This window comes from Galleria mellonella, unplaced genomic scaffold (assembly GCF_026898425.1).
Source record: "Galleria mellonella isolate WM207_F2 unplaced genomic scaffold, CSIRO_AGI_GalMel_v1 utg139, whole genome shotgun sequence".
NCBI lineage: Eukaryota > Metazoa > Arthropoda > Insecta > Lepidoptera > Pyralidae > Galleria > Galleria mellonella.
Window position 1 is genome coordinate 5,281,165 of NW_026441995.1, and position 18,388 is coordinate 5,299,552.

General features: G+C 33.5%; 1 protein-coding gene across 1 annotated transcript in view; it reads right to left on the reverse strand.

Annotated features, from left to right (window-relative positions):
* LOC113509480 (uncharacterized) overlaps positions 1-18,388 on the reverse strand; it is an 87,023-nt gene that overhangs the window by 65,532 nt on the left and 3,103 nt on the right. Inside the window, exon 2 of the mRNA XM_052903507.1 lies at positions 6,838-7,063. Within this exon, the coding sequence (XP_052759467.1) occupies positions 6,838-6,910 (73 nt within the window). The 5' untranslated portion in view covers positions 6,911-7,063. The remainder of the gene's footprint in view (positions 1-6,837; positions 7,064-18,388) is intronic.

An 18,388-nucleotide genomic window follows, 5' to 3' on the forward strand; every position in this document is an offset into this window, starting at 1 on the left:
ATGATCACCCACAACACCAGCGGCATTGCAGGTGTGCTGCCGGCCTTTTAAAAAGGAATATACTCTTTTCTTGAAGGTTATGTTGTCGTATCGGTTCGGAAATACTGCTGCTGGAAGTTGATTCCAAAGAATGGTTGTGCGTGGAAGAAAGTGCCTTGAAAAACGCACGGTGGAAGACCGCCACTCGTCCAGATGATTGGGATGAAACTTTAGTTTGTGGCGGGTTGTACGGTGGTGAAAATCAGCAGCAGGTATCAATCCGAACAATTCCTCAGAACACTCCCCATGATAAATTCGGTAGAAGATGCACAGAGATGCAACATCTCTGCGCAGTTTCAATGGGTCAAGCCGGACAGTAAGGCGTTGACTATCGATAATTCGAGCCGCCCGACTTTGAATGCGGTCTAACGGAAGGAGTTGGTACTGTGGCGCTCCTGCCCACAGGTGAGAACAGTATTCCATATGCGGCCTGACTTGGGCTTTATATAATTTCAGGCGGTGTTCTGGCATGAAATATCGTCTCACCCTATTGAGCACTCCTAACTTTTTGGAAGCTATCTTAGCCTTCTCCTCCAGATGACCGCAAAACTGGACGTCGCAAGATATATCAACGCCCAGAATTCCTAGACTTGACTTTTTATCAAGGGAAGTGCCCTGAAAGTGAGGAGATACGACAAACGGCGTCTTTTTTGCGGTAAACGCGCAGACTTGTGTCTTTTTGGGGTTAAATTGAACAAGATTTTGTTCACCCCAGATCGAAACTTGATGGAGTGAAGTTTCGATTTCAGACACAAGTCTATTCCGGCACTCATCGGTATGTGCCCGCGAGATCTTTGCATGACCGGTATATAATGTATCTCCTGTACTGTCGTCCGCATAGCAATGAATATTACTTATCTGTAACATATCATTGATATGCAGAAGAAACAGAGTCGGAGATAGTACACAGCCTTGCGGGACACCAGCATTCAAAGGTTTTAAATCAGAGCATGCACCGTCGACTACGACCTTAATGCTACGTTCCTTGAGAAAACTGGTGACCCAAATGCACAGTCTCGCAGGCAACCCAAATGAAGGTAGCTTTGAAAGCAGCGCTCTATGCCACACCCGATCAAAGGCCTTCGCAATATCCAGACTAACTGCTAAGGCCTCTCCCTTACTCTCGATTGCCACTGCCCATCGGTGTGTTAAGTAAGCTAAAAGATCACCGGCCGAACGTCCCTGTCGAAAGCCGTACTGGCGATCACAGATCAGCTGGTGCTCTTCTAGGTACCGGAGCAGTTGACGGTTAATGATGGATTCCATAACCTTCGAGAATAAGGAAGTGATAGCTATGGGCCTATAGTTAGCTGGATCTGAGCGATCTCCCTTTTTAGGGATCGGATGCACCAGAGCAGTCTTCCAAAACTTTGGGACTATGCCCGATGAGTAGCTAAGCCGAAAAAGACGCGTAAGAACCGGAGCCAACTCTGGTGCGCACGTCCTAAGCACAATTGGAGGAATACCATCAGGCCCACTCGACTTATGGATTTCGAGGGAGAAAAGTGCTCTACGCACTGAGCTATGCGTGAATTTAATGTCAGGCATAGAGCTCCTACAACACGTGATGGTCGGTGGTGGTTTCTCCCCGTCATCCAATGTCGAGTTTGACGCAAAGATGGATCCAAGAAGATCGGCCTTTTCTTTAGCGTTCTGGGCCAACGAGTCATCCTCCCTGCGCAAAGGTGGAAAAGATGACTTACAGAAATTCCCTTGTGCAGCTTTGGCAAGAGACCAGAAAGCTCGAGTCCCAGAGGGCAAACTAGCCAATCTCTTGCCAATTCTACTAATATGCTCTGACTTCGCTGTGGCTATAACTCTTTTGAAAGACCTAGAGGCAGAGTTATACTTCTTTTTAAGAGCACTGGTGTTAGGATCTCGCGACGCCACACCTTTAGCCCAGGTTAGGAAGCACTCCTGTTTCAGACGAGATGCTGTTCTACAGGAGGCTCCATACCAGGGCTGGGATTTCCCGCCGACGGGCACCACAGAGTTAGGAATAAATAATTCCATTCCCTGAAGCACCACATCAGCAATGGAATCGGCAATGGCGTCGGGATCATCCAGTGTGAAGCAAACCTGCCTCCATGGGTAAGATGCAAAAAAAATCCGCATCTCATCCCAATCTGCCGACCTGTAGTGCCAAATGCGACGTCTACCCGTAGAACGAGGTGGAGTCGGACTCGTAAGAGGCACTTCGCTCCGCACCAAACAGTGATCCGACGATCCAAGCGGGGCTTCGACGGAGATCACATAGTTGTCTGGGTGGGTGGTCAGCAGAAGATCCAGCAGTGAAGGTGAATGGTCCAACACATCAGGGATTCGCGTAGGCGAGGAAACAAGCTGTGTCAGACCATAAGCCAAAGCAAAGTCATGAACAGATCTTCCCGCATAGTCGGTTGTACGCGAACCAAGCCATTCGGCATGGTGGGCATTAAAGTCGCCAACAATCACGACTTCAGCGGAAGGAATCTGCTCAAGCAGGGAATCTATAGCCATTTGGACGTGCTCAATGAGTTGGTTGAGTTGAATCAAATCGGTTTAGCACTGACGGAGTTATGAGGTAACAAATATAAAATAACAACAATCGAATTGAGAACCTTCTGTATAAAGTCGGTTGAAAAAACAAAAATGTAGCAAATAAGCTTTCAAAAGTAAACGGTTATTATAGGCAATGAATGGCTGAATGCCTGTACTACCAAGGATATCACGTATTAAATCGTCGACTCAGAAGAAACCTTAATACTCGTACGCTCTTTTTGAAGGACCTCGTATTGTAAACTCTAGGGAAAACCTCGGTAGAGAGCTCATTCCGCAGCTTGAGTCTTTTTCCTCATTTCAGAGGAGATTTCTGTGAAATGAGGAAAAAAAAGTAAATATATTTTATTTATTTATTTTATTTATTTACACTTTATTGCACCAAGTAAAAAGAGAAATAACAAATACAGTAAATATTAATGAGAAGTGATACAAAAGGCGGCCTTATCGCTAAGCAATCTCTTCCAGACAACCTTTGGGTAGAGGACATTGAGAAAAAGACATATAACAAATATATACAAATATTATGTTACACACCAACAAGAACTAAACGCCAAGCACTTTTGATTCGATTAAAAATCTTATTTACACTCATACGTAAATAATAATTTTACTGTAATATCAAATTGAAATTTTAGTTTTAATCAAACAGAATCATTAGAGCAGCAGAATTAACCCCTTTGTTTACCTATACGCGACACATTTAATAGAAGTGAAGTAATTGATAACGTCACATTACTTCCACCCTTATTAATGATTTAATGACATGCCATGTTTATATATAGGCCATAAACTATATCTCTGCGAATTCTCATTTGCATTAATTAAGGCTTCAATTCAAGACGTTAAAATAATCACAGCTAGACACAAATTATGAATACACTCTTTCTACGCAGCTAGCAAAGTCACAACAAAGTGAATTCAATTTTGACATACATTACATTAAAAATATTGGAATTCAGAACGCGGAATGGTGTAATGCCAAGTAAACATTTTTACTAATTTTTTTTCGCAAAAAAATCTACAGATTCTGTTTTCAAAATATCAATACGAAACAAATATAGAAGAACTATCTCCTTTCTATTTAAAAAAAATAATTTCTGTTCCGAATTGGCGATGAAATCCCATAATATAGCTACAAAAAAAATGCAATATATATGTATACTACAATAAATTAAGAATCTTCTGCTTTCAGAAGCCGCTTAAAATCCAAATCTTATTATTCTGTAATACTTATTTGTTGACATAAATCTTTTTTTATATATTTCGCTTTCTGTTATTTTTAATTATCGTTCTTCCTTACATCCGTCAATTTTCGATTTTTCTATTCATTTCCCTATTTCTGTATCATCACATCAAACTTAACTGTCCACTGTTGAACACAAGCCCTTGAGCAGTTTTATCGATAGTTGCCGTGCTTGGCAGGCAGATTGGCAACCGCAGTTAAGCTTTGAAGATATTTTAAGAGCAATGCTGCTGCTCATCCTTCGCCTTCTCTTAGTCGCCTCTTATGACACTCACAGGAAAGAAAGGGGTGGCCTATTCCAATACGGGACCACACGGGAATTCTATATGTTTCTTATCAAATATACCTCTATAAATTCTTTATGCGGTTTCTTTCATTACTTCTTAACTCCCACAAATTATTCAACCTAATCTCTTTTTCAACGAACAGCACAAAACGCTTTATCTTCAGTAATATAGATAAAGTATAAAGACAAAATATTTCTCGAAACTTCCACGAGATGGAAGATAACGAGTTCCATGCGGGCGACGCCGCAGTATACACCTAGTTCATAAATAATAATAATATTTAATAACGGGACTGAAAAAAGTAACAATAGCCTAAAAAAAGGTACAGGCGGGACAACCCTTTTACACCTAAATTTGTGAGACGCTGTTTTAAAAAAACCTTTAGCGTAGATGATGGAAACCTATGTGTTTATTTTTAAATATTGGTAAATAAAGAATTATTTTGAAGTTGCTTTTTTCTAAGCAGTTTTTCTTTCAAATTGGTTTTTTTCATATAACTTAGAATGCCAAACAAACTAACGGCCCACCTGATGGAAAGTGGTAACCGTCGCCTATAGACATGAGCAGTACCATGGACATAACAGAGTATACTGTCTCGCCCATGATACCCCCCATGCGTTGCCATTCCTGAGGACTCAGGTGTTATTCCTCTGTACCCAGTAAATTCACTGCTATATTCCATCCTCAAACCGAAACACAGCCATGCAAACACAACTGCTTCACGGTTGAAACACGAATAGGTATGAAATAATTGTATTATATATGTAGCTAATATGTTATTATGTTACAATAATAATTCTATTTCTATTAATATTATAAATGTGATATTTGTGAAGATAATTAGAACTTGGGCTTAAAATTTCTAACCTAGATTTGAATGGTAGTGTTTTAATTTGAAAGCATTTCAGTAAATATCTGTACCATAATTAGTCTTCAGGAATAGCAATGTAGAAAATGTACCATGAGTGACAGTGATGGTTTGTGACGGTTACCATTTTTGACCGACTTCAAAGGAAGGAAATTCTCAATTCGGTTGTATTTTTTTTTATGTTTCTTACCTCATAGCTACGTCAGTTCTAAACCTATCTATCTATCCTATTTAAGAGCTGCGCTCTTGTCGGTGGAGCTCTTGCCACTCACTACGATTTTCAGCGAGTCTCTTCACCTCTTCATACGACACGACACCAACTTTGATCTGCCTAATGTAATGTCGGTCTCCCTCTTCCCCTCCTTCCTTCTATCTTACCTTATATCTTCTAAACCGATTTGGAAAATTCTTTTTTATCTAAAAAGATTTGCTTACAGATTGATCCAATAGAAATTTCACCCAAATCAGTTCAGTAGTTTAGTTATTAGATCAACATAACCGGTTTTATCACAATTGAATATTTTTTTTTTTGAGGGGCATAATCTTCAATTTTTTTATTAGGAGGGCCGTAAACTTGCATTATATAAAATATTTAATACCTATATAAACATTTGTTCATTACCAAATATTATAAATAAACATTATTTTAATCTCAAGTGAATGTAAAATCCAAACTAATATATTATCAAATTAATCGGAAAATTCATAGACAAGAGTGTATTCCAACTAAAACTGTACGTGTTTTGCTTTTGCAATAGTTTGTAAAGGATTTATTTAGTAGGTACATTCATAATGAAATAGCAAGCATAATAATATTCTGCAGTGCAATACTAAATACTGTTTTGCACACGTTTTAATATTAACATAAATGTCGAACCTGGATTTTAATTAAAACATTCGTATAATCTTATTTTACAACTGCAGCATCCTTTCATTTCTCATAACATGCATTGAATTTTGAATTTAGAAGCGAGACGTTTGAAAATATTGAAGTGAGTACACTCACTACCTTTAGAAATGGATGATAAAAATATTTTAGTTTTATTATACTTTATTTAATATTAAACTAATTTAATTGCTTATATTTAAACTTAATAATATTACAAACTATAGATGAAAAGATAATGAAAGATATAATAAATATATCTTTCATTCTCTTTATATCTATAGTTTATTTATTCGTTTATTAGTTTTCATTACTTAGGGAAATTTATTATTGCCTAGAAGATCTTATGAAGGTATTCTAAGAGATAAAATATTAGGATTATTTTACTTTGTATCTGTATAGATTGTGCCTATCTGAATTTACCTAATTTGTTATAGGAGTATGTCTTTTGTATTGTATGCTTTTAGTTAAGTTTTGTTATCTACGTAGAATTATTACAAATAAGTTAACGGCCTACCTGATGAAGCTGAACAACTCACGGTTACAGCTATAACTGTTGCCTATGGACATGAACAGAACCATGAACAAATTCAAATTCCGAAGATATCTGGACTAGGCATGGTTAATGTCGATTATGTACGATGCGGTTATTGTGAGTATATATTGGACCAATGTGTCGTGTAGATTCCGGCATAGAATAGGCCACCCCTTCCTTTCCCGTGGGTGTCGTAAGAGGCAAATAAGGAATTTTATGACTGAGGGATAGACAGCAGCGTCCCTCTTAAAATATCATCAAAAGCCGAACTGCCATTGGCAACCCGCTTGTCAAGCGTGGCAGCCACTGGAAAAAAACCCCTCTTATTCAGCAGTGGATAGTTAACGGTTGATACATTGGCATATATTGAGCCAACGTATACATACTGAAATTATAAATAATACGTATAGCGTAGGGATAATCTGAACGTAAACTTACCAAGATTATCAGCTCGGTGTAACGGGAACATTGCCACGCATAGCACGAAGAGCAGGCCTGCTGTCCGCGCCATGTTGGCACAACACGTTTTCTCTCATACGAAACTCAGTCCACTATACTTAGATGGCGAGAAACGAAGCATAATTTTGAAATTAGAAACTGAACACTGATCAAAATTATTGTTTCGTATCATTGATTGTTATGACTCTTGTAACGCTGTTTGTACCTGTAAAAGAAAAAAAATATTGCCTTTATTTTTTTTATAAAAATTAGGTTCAGGACTATTATTGTATTTGAGGTATTTTGTTATTATTGACTACATTGTACTAAATATTAAACTAGAATTCAGTGCAAGAGTGTAATGATACTGATTTCTTACTAATGATATGTTGATAATAACAGACAATAACTTTATTGCCATTCCTAACGATGTGTTTCAAAAACGGTGACTATTTAAAGACTTTACAAGTTAAATTAAAAGTTCCAAAAAGCTGAATCGAACTATTTACTTTTTAAGTAGTGATTTAATTTCAAATTATTTGTAAAAGGTTGAAGAAGAAATTTTTAATTAAAGAGAAACTTTAGTTAGTTGTACTACTTTTATAAAAATTAAGATACAACAAGTATAAGCATTATTTTAATTTTTTGTTTATTATTTATAAGTACATTTTGCTCCACAAAAAAACGCTAAAAACTTAATAAAGCTTAATCACAACCATGAACCTATTATTTTTATTTAAAAGTCAACCCACTAAATCGAAGTCAATTAATTCTGTACAATAAATTTAAAACTTTTAAATAAAAATATATAAATAATTTTCCGAATCGGTTCTGAGATAACAAGCATAAAAAAGTAACTGTGACCGAATATAAAAATTCCTTTTTTAAAGTTGGTCAAAAATATTCTTTCGTACGGAACGAAATATAAAACGAAAAAATTAAACTAAGACAGAGACTGAAAGGCAAAAAATTAAACCATATCTTTCTTTCATTGTACTCACAGGGGAGATGAGATGAAACTCTAGAAAAACTGATTATTTTTTGTAACATCGAAGATATAAAAGAGCTTAAGGAGACTTGTTGACAAGATGGACTGCTCGAATAATAAAGGGAACCTCTACAAAATAATTTCTATTAGGCTGTGAGTGCGGGTAAGCGACGTAATAGATGGAGACGAATTGTTAAATCAAAAATACTTAGTAATAAGGGAGAAATCAGAGAGAAAGAAAGGGATTAGGTCAGAGTAGTTTTGGAAGATTCTAAATGCAGTTACAGCTTTCTACTATCGATTCGATTCCATGTAATATACAATCTTAGCAACTTTAATAGATAATAATAAAATGTTAACCCCGCCTGCGCTAACGATATATGCCAACGGAGCACCAGTGAGGAATGAAAAGGCAGATCGGTTAATCCATCATCGTGGTGATTTCATCTGGTACGATAATTTCCAAGAAGGACCGCGCGGAAGTGAAAAATATTTGAACAGAGATAATTGTATATTGCAAGAAAGTAATATGAAATAAATAAACAAATTTAGCATTGAAAGAGTGTTTGTCACTTTACAGTGCCTTAACTGCATAGTGTCATAATGAAATTTGGAATACACGTACAATGTAGAATGGAGAAGGCTATATTTATCACGGCCAAGAACATATCCTGGTCACGCAGACGAAGTCAAGGGTAAAAGCTAGTATCAAATAAATTTGTGTCAACAATCATTGATAATATAATAATATTGTATTTATTTTTAAAATACCGCATTTTATAAAATAAAAATCTTATTTATCGTTAAGATATAAACCTAGAAAAATAATTAGAAAGATAAGAAACACTGGAACTAGCTTTAGATATAGGACAACATAAGTAGCCAAGTAAATAACGTTTCGAGGATTAGTCGTATCTCAGTGAATTTGCGCAAAGCGTGCGAATGCGAACCAAAACGTAAACAAGGAAAACAGTCAAGCAACTTCTTTTATTCTTCACTACTTAGCTCCCTTTTGAGACCACGAAACAGGATCGCGAAAACAATGGACGATAACGGATATATTCGGATAGTAAATCTTTTGATTTTCCGCCCATTGGCAAGGAAGAATAAAAACAATGGCCCGGAATTAAATTCGAAATACTTTGATGTGAAGTGTCATTTTCATCTACACGTATATTTTTGTAGATGTATTATGAACGTAACACCGATAAGTACTTATATCTATTTATTGGAATAAAATAAAAAAAGAAAAATAGACCCCACTCGAAATGTTTAAGGTTAAGAAATTCCGAAGGACAAACCGAATTAAGTTTAAACAAGTACACTTTATTCTGCAAAAACAGCGACTTAAACCATGAATATCGATAAATGACGACATTTTTCGTAAATATTCGTACATAGATTTTATATATTTGAATTTAGAACGTATTTTACGTATGTTTGCGAACAAAAATTGCTTTTAAAAAAGTTTTTTTTATTCTAAAGAGGGTTTATCTCGACTAAAAAATAATACTGAAAATCAGTTTAAAATTGGCTTAAAATCATAATCTCACTAATTAAGAATCTCTTTCTTCAGGAAGCCATTAAAAATTGTATATTTTTTGTGCTTATTTATTGCATTTTGTATTGATTATTTACAGTAAAAAACCTGTACCTGTCTTACACCATATATCTGCAATCGAGTATTTTAAATCGTAGCATATTTTAATTTTATTTTCCCCTTATCTACTGAAGTGTGTCCAAATGCAGGGATATCATCATTCTTTTTTACCAAGCACGCATTTAAGTTAAATTTAAAGATAAAACTGTGTTATGTAACGACTGGAATTGTGCCTATTTAATTCATGTACATAAAGATATATATTTTTGTGGTGTGGAATAGTTCAAGTTGCGTGTTATGTTACGCCTTTTCCATTATATATAATTCGATGTTAAGTACAGATTTTCCAAGCTAACTATTATAGTATTCGTGTTATAAAATTCCTCAAGACCCCGTTATAATCCTATTACAAACTGAACATGAAATGCCATTCAAATTGTCATGATTATTCTTAAATAATCACCTCGATAATGTCAAAATTAACCGTTCATTTTTCAAAAATAATTGTAAATTTTAAACATTTTTGATTGATTAGTTAAAAAAATGCTGTAATAATGAAATAATCACCAACCGGGAATATTAAAAAATGCTTGAAATATTCTTGAAATTTGACAAATAAATACTATGTTACTGTATGATGATGTATACTTCGAGTTCAATATAACATGCGCTACCTTAATATAATATAGTTAGTATTTTTACATCATGTACTCTTACCTTTACATAACTACAGTAAAAGTGATTAATAAACCATCTTTTAAACCAGCTATAGCACACTCACAAATGAAAGTTGCATTTGGTTTTGTGTATTTTTTTTGTTATCTCGATTTTTTTGTGTATGTATGTTGTAATTTGTGTGCTATAAATAATGCAAATAAAATTATCTATCTATATTTTGTTTATATATACGCTATCACTAATATTATAAATGATAATCTTATGTAGATTATACAATGTTTTGATCTTAAAGTGTTTATTATTCAGTCATGTCTGAACGATTGAATAGATTTAAATGTAATTTGTCACATCGCTGAAATACCATAGAACAATTAGCAGTCATAATCTACGTAAATTATATAACAGGCATCCGCCAGTAATATGTAGGATATATATATATATACATATATTAGGCATATATATTGTAATATAGTTTGATTAAATTACGACAGAATGAAATGAAAGACTTTGGAGTATTACAAATAAAGTTAGCGAGGTAACGACACTTAATCTCGAACTAGTTTCACAATGAGGAAATGTCATTAAAATATTCCGATGATATTAAGGTATATAAGTTTGAAGTTGTATTATATATGTAATAATATAATAAATAATCCAGCATGAATTTCAATTTTATAACACTTCTTTGCTAGCTATTTGTATAGGCCGACATTATATAAGTCGTCACTATTCTATCGGGATTAATAGTACTAAATATAGAATGAAATAATAACAAATTTTGATTTACCCACACTAACACGGCATGCTCAATTGTTAAGTTAGTATAAAAAATCTAAAATTTTTAGTTTTTTTTTTTCGACCCATGTTTACTCGGGGATTTTTTTTTAATACCATTAATTTAATTAGAAATAAAAAACACTAATGATTTTGATTTCATCCTGTAGTATATTTTTCTCAATTTGGCTTTAGTAATACTTATATAGTTTGGGGGGGAAAGAGATTGTTAGTAATGGAGACTGAGAATCCCATTGCTAACAATATACCCAACCAGGTCGACCTCCTTGCGGTACCCCCTGGAAACTATCATGGTTAATTCCTGATAAATTCGTCATGATAGGCTAACTGGCCTGTTTTCATTCTCATTTATCACCCTTCACTGGTGCTCCGTCAGCATATCCCATTAACCATACCATTTTCACCCATAAAAAAAAAACTTAAATAGTATAATTTTTCTTAGCTTAACTATTTGTAGAGGCCGACATTAATTAAGTCATTACTATTCTATCGGGATTAATAGTACTAAATATAGAATAAAATAATAACAAAGAAGGAGTAAGTTAGAAAACAAAACAGATCAGTTATTGGCAGTGTAACCATTAATAACATAGAAATGGCTAATGGCTAAGTGATTTCAATAAAATATTATGTTGTTTGCTGTCGAGAGCCGATCATTTGTAAACCCCGTTGTATATGTACTCGTATCTATAGGAAGAAATTGTAATAATTATCTAAATATAAAATGAGTCACATTTGTAAGATACAATCCTTGTTTCTTCCGAGTCAGCAACACACGCTAGAGGGAGACTTTGTACAAAAGTTGATTGCTTGGGCACCTCTGTCCCATTCGTGTTTCAACCGTGAAGCAGTTGTGTTTGCATGGCTGTGTTTCGGTGTGAAGAGTGGGATATAGCGTGAATTTACTGGGTACGGAGAAATAACACCTGAGTCCTCAGGAATAGCAACGCATGGGGGGTATTATGGGCGAAACAGTATACTCTGTTATGTTCATGGTACTGCTCATGTCTATAGGCAACGGTTACTACTTTCCATCAGGTGGGTCGTATGCTTGTTTGCTACCTCAGTGATATAAAAAGAATATAACAACTGTACTCAGGTCTGCGTCTGCGTGATCGAAATGTATTCACTGACCAGGATATAAAATAACCTATGCCATTCTCCATCCCATTTAGTAATTGTATACCAAATTTCATGGTAATTGGTTAGGCCATTATGCGACAAGAGATACCAAACAAACAAACTCACTTTAATATTTATAATATAATAAAAAATTTCAGTATACATAGATTTGGAATTGCTATAAAATTGAAACGAAGTAATATCCGTAGATTACAGGAATATATGTATCTAATGTAATGAATGAATGAATGAATGAATGAATGAGTATACTTTATTTGCATTATACAATATAGGAAATAAACAAGACAATTTACAAACATAACGATACAATTGTATAAGTACAGTAAGGCGGTCTTATTGCTGAGAGCAATCTTCCACTTCTGCTTCTTTCCACTCAGGGTTTGCTGGAGGAGAACTCTTACAAAGTTAAGCTCGCCTGTTGTACATCTATATTTAATATATATGTTTGTAATGTTTTGTGTACAATAAAGAATAAATAAATTAATACTTAATAACTTTATATAATTTATTCAAAAATCAAAATATGAAAAAATACCAAAAATGACAGTCAACCAATGTTAAGATGTCTAAATTTTTAAATTCTTTATCACCAAAGAGTAAACAATTTCAACAGTATGGCGAAACATAAAAAAGATCACCTAAACGGTCGAAGTTTGACATTGAAAAAGTTTTTTCGTGGTTTGAGTGAACTTAAACGGTAGGTAATTGATATTACGACCCTTAAAGTCGGTAACTTAAATATCGTAACAAAATTTAAACACCTATTTGGGATATTGAAATAATATATATCTATTTATAGTATACTGATAGCATGGATTTTCCCTATAAACTTAAACTCTCTTCTCTCTCATTCTTAAACTCCATTTGAGTAACCAGCAAGAGTTACGCTGGTTACTCTATTTGAATCATAGATTATTTGCTCATTTAATTACAGTTAATTGTTTGATATAGTAAAATTTTATATATTTATTATACGTATATATTGAATATATTATATGTATGTTTATATTAGTCTAATTATACGTTTATAATATATCAATTATTGAATTGAGGAAAAAAAGTAATATCAAATATTACTATATTTTTCCTCAATCCAATAATGCACCGCCTACTTATTTCTCGGTTTGCTTGCTCAATAGCAGACTGGTAGAGAACACTGTCCGGTATTAAGTCCACCAAATATACATAGAATTTTACTGTGCATTAAGGTTTAAATAAATAAAAAGTAAATCAATATATTATTCTATGGAATTTTTCAAAACAGTATTGTTGATATAGATAGGTAATATCTAAAAATATTTAAAACGTTCAGAACAGTAATATTGATAAAATAATTAGATTAAAAAAAATTGCCATGTAGGTCCCGGCATAGAATGGGCCACCTCCTCCTTTCACGTAGGTATCGTAAGAGGCGACTAAGGTATTTTTAATAGTCGAAGGATGAGCAGCGTTTCTCTTAAAACATCACCAAAAGCCAAACTGCGGTTGCCAAACCCGCCTACCAAGCGTGACAACTACTGGCAAAATTCCCCTTAAGCTATGTTCAGAAATAGTTAACAGACCTCTATTAATTTTTTTATAATTTTTATTTACAAGATACATTTATGATATTGCTGAAGCGCATACTTACAAACTACTTTTGCTATATCATTCTAAATAGGTAACATTTATTTAACAATATGTAGGCGATAATTTCCAAAACCTTTGAAACGATTGTAAATATTCTCCTACTAATGGCAAACTACGTTATCCGTGAATAATATGGGCTATATTTCTCACGTACCTCCACGAAAAAGGGAGATAGCGAGTTAGATAGAGCGGTGAAGGCGTGGGAAACAGTAGGTATGCGATAACCCGGCTAGTGTAAACCAATAGTAGATTTCGCTTACATTCACAAAAAAGAAAACAGATTTTAATAATATTTGAACATATTTAGTAAATTTACAAGACTTGATTAAAGATTGTATTAAAAAATATCGAATTATTGTATGTGTATTATGAACGTACATTTAAAATAAAATAAAAAAAGCATAGATAAAAAAAGTTAGAGCATTAGCGTCATTTATCAATAAAGAAAAGAGAAATAACATAATATTTCCATTAAACGTAATACATTAAGAAAAATAAAAGTATAAAGAAAAACGATCTGATAGATATTTACGCGTAACATAAAAGACATCAGTAATTATTTGTTCTAAAGATTGAGATAAAATGTTTTAACCAATAAAACGGTGACGTAAGAGACGTCGTTCGAGTTCCGATTTTTGTGTTTTCTCGTGAAAGTAAGATATTTTGCTATTGTATAATAAAAGTACTTTATATTTTGTACTAGGGCACAAAGTTATAAATCATACCAAATTTTATCAAAATTTGTCTATTCATGTTTGTGAGATACGTTTGTTTTTCTGTTTATTTGTAACACTTTATTGTATAGCAGTCTTACCATCTTATTCATAAAAAAAAAACCTCCCATAAACCTATTTTAAATATTGAAGTGTTTTGTCTTTTTTTTTTACATTACATTCTCAATTTGAAACACAGGGACAAGACATTTCAATAAGTTTATAGGTTTTATAAATAAGGGATTTAAATTATAGGATACAGAAATCTTAAGAAAAGAATGAGTACAATGGTGGACTTATCCCATAAAAGGGATTTCTTCCACTCAACCTTTAAATATCTGATAGTGAACGTCTTTTATTATATTAAGCTAGCAATATAACATTCTATATAACAATACCAAATTTTAATAAAATTTGTCTTTTAGTCTCTACGAGATATACGTTCCTGAACACGATCTACGTACTATTATGTAAATATTTATTGCGTGAAGATTTTGTTACAGCTAGTAATTTCTAATAAAATTTCATGAAGCAGAAAACACCGGCAAAAGATACAAAGAGATTTTATACTGTAGTAGTTGATAGGTAGTGTAAGTATCCAAAAGCTTTGCTAGGTGATGGACATTTTTCTGGGTATAACATTTCCTTTATGTTAGTCGTATATTCACTTGCTCAACACCTATTTGTTATTGTATGTAATTTTAATGATGTTTTTCATACCATAAAGGTAGCAAACAAGCATATGTTTATTGTAACCTCTGGATGCCAGCAATTTCAAAGTGTGTCGCATGTGCATTACCGACCCTAAAGAAATTTGAATACGCCCATTTTTAAGAACCTCAATTCCTTTGTCCCTGAGAAAAAATTCCTTTGGAACCGTACTATTTATTTTACATATGAGGGAGACTTTGTACAAAAGTCGATTGCTTGGGTACCTCTGTACCATTCGTGTTTCAACCGTGAAGCAGCTGTTTGCATGGCTGTGTTTCGGTTTGAAGGGTGGGATATGGCGTGAATTTACTGGGTACAGAGGAATAACACCTGAGTCCTCAGGAAGTACGCATGGGGGTATCACGGGCGAAACAGTATACTCTGTTATGTCCATGGTACTGCTCATGTCTATAGGCGACGGTTACCACTTTCCATCAGGTGGGCCGTCAGCTTGTTTGCCATTCTAAGTTGTATAAAAAAAAATATGACACAACTACTTATGTTCTAGTAGGTTAGGATGAATTTCCTGTCGATGGTGACCAATGTGATGAAAAAAGTAACCGTGGATATCATTTCAAGCAATTCCTCAGGACAAAATCCATTATACGAGCGATAGAACACACAAAGGGATGCAAACTCACGCCTTAGATTAAGGGCTCAATATCGCTTGTGAGCTTGGGATCGTCGACAATTCTCATAGCACGTCTTTGGATCGATCTGAAAGACCACATATGTATATTTATTATGACTATACTAAATAAGTACTACTATCTCTTATCGAATTTAAAAGCCAGACAAACGAGTCAAATATGAAGTGATATTTGATTACTAATAAAAGTAATATGAGATTAGCACCTTTTTGATAAAATCAATTATACATAAATATAACCGAAAAGGAGGTTTATGTATTAAAAAAATTTTAATGAGAAGCTCTTACTTTTATAAATGAATTAAAAAAGTATTAAAAACTATTTCCCTTTTCCATATTATTTAATAGTTAAAAAACATTTTTAAATACTTTAAACAAACCTTGTTTAAAAGGTACTAGTTACATTCTATTGTTTTAACATAGACACGGGAATATCATAGCCCATTAATTTGGTTTGACTGACACCAAAAACTTTGGCGTCCATTTAAATTTCCAAGTAACTCTTTGATTTATGGTAAACCATAACCTAAATAATCACGTTAATTCCCATCTCTTATAAATAAGTTTATTTAGGTACACTATCCAATATATCTAATCCAGGTGAATTATCATAGTTTAACAACAATGTAAATTGCCAACGTAGCCCGAAGGATAAGTAAGTTAAAGTGGCAATAGGCTAAATACATAGCTCAAAGAATTGACAACCGATGAAGAATAAAAGTTCTTAAGTAGCGACCCCGTTCATGATAGTCTGTAGAGAAGGCCTATGTCCAGCACTGGATAGATAATGGCTGAGATGATGATGATGATGACCAACAACGCAAAAGTCTAAAAGTTAATAGAAGTTTTTGGTAATGGAAAATTTCGACGACAAACCAAATTTTTTTCGAATGACAGCGTTAGACATGCACACTACCACGTTAGATTGATTTTACTGTAGTAGGCGAAATGTAGGTGTATAGAATGATGCATTTTATACAGTAGCCTCTGAATATCCCATTCTTAGTGGATGATAATGGAATGGTAACCCCACTTTCGTTATCGGTATACGTTGGCGGGGTACCAGTGAGTGGTGATAGGCGAGGATGAAAGTAGATCAGTTAGCCCATTGTGACGGATTCAACAAGACTTAAACACAATGGTTTCCAGAGGGAACTGCATGGAAGTCGTCCTTACAGGGTATATTGCTAGAAATAGGAGTTAACTTACCCATTACTAACAACCCGTCTCCCCCTGAATACCCCATTAGGTATTATAGCCGTAAGCTTATTTATTTATTTCAAAGGTAAATAACTTTTTTAAAGGTAAATATATCCAAATAGTTAAATGAATTCCAACAGTAACTGTGCGCAGTCAGCTAGCACTCCGAGTTGTCGACTATTTGAAAGCACTCGTGAACAAGCCAAACTTTAAATGGCCACATGTGTATAGTACAGGCAATTTGATGCTGTATTCACTGTATGTGATGTAGCCTAAAATTTAAATGCAAATTTCTTTATATTTTCAAATGGAATATTTATTAACAAAAATATGTATATTGTTAGATTTTATGTCACAAAAAGAACTGTAATCTCTCTATATATAAATAGAGTTCAATTTATAATTATGTATAAACTTCAATATAAAAATTATATTGTACAGAGATCAAACCAGTAACCCGTTGCAGTTCCAGGGTCGTTAATATAATAAATGTAACTAAAATATACCTTGAAATTGGAATACATAGAATACTTTTTTAAATATAGAAAGTACAAATTTATTAAAAAAATTATAAAATCATTACTGTTCTTTAATACCATTCTAATTAAAACTTTATTAAATGTACTCAACTATTGTTGTTCCTGACAATAAACCCGACATTTTTAACAAATAAATAGCAGAGCTTCCTTGAAAGTAAATCAACAGCGTTAATTAAAAATAAATCATTAAAATCGGCAAGTACACAAACGGTGAACAAAAACCAAATTCAATTTAAACAAATTAGTACGAAGCCATCCCCAGAAGTAAACGTTTTTAATTAAAAAATAATAATTTAAATTTGTTTGCAATCGACAAATGTATTGCGTAAAATAGACATAAAAAATACAAACGAAAATCTCTTCGCATTTTGAAATAATTAAATTAAAATTACGTCTAAAGTAGGCCGACTTCCTTATCGTGGTCGTGGGTTCGTTGTTTCGTGTAAATGAGATGCAAAATTCGATAATCGCATGGAACTGTAAAGCAAGATTAAAAATAATTTAATTTTTAAACTATATATTTTAATATTGAGAAAATTATTAACTAGATTATGTTATCTGTGGTCTTCTTTTTTACTTATATTATGCAATATCCTTAATCCAATACTAAAATAATTATGATAATTCCTTTTGGAACCCAATGGATATTAATTTCTTCATTACAGAATTTGTTATTTTAAAAAAAAACTAATCAGGGATTTAGTACTTATATTTATATTTAATAATTTCATATAAAACCGAATAACACATATCCAAGTATTTAAAAAAATCGCATTTATAATTATATTAGAAGAATGTGATTAGTATGTACACAGAATTTCCATTCACTGCTGCGAATATTCTAGAAATTCACATACGCAATCGTTTTATTATTATCAAGGGCTTTTGTACACTGATAAACTTGCG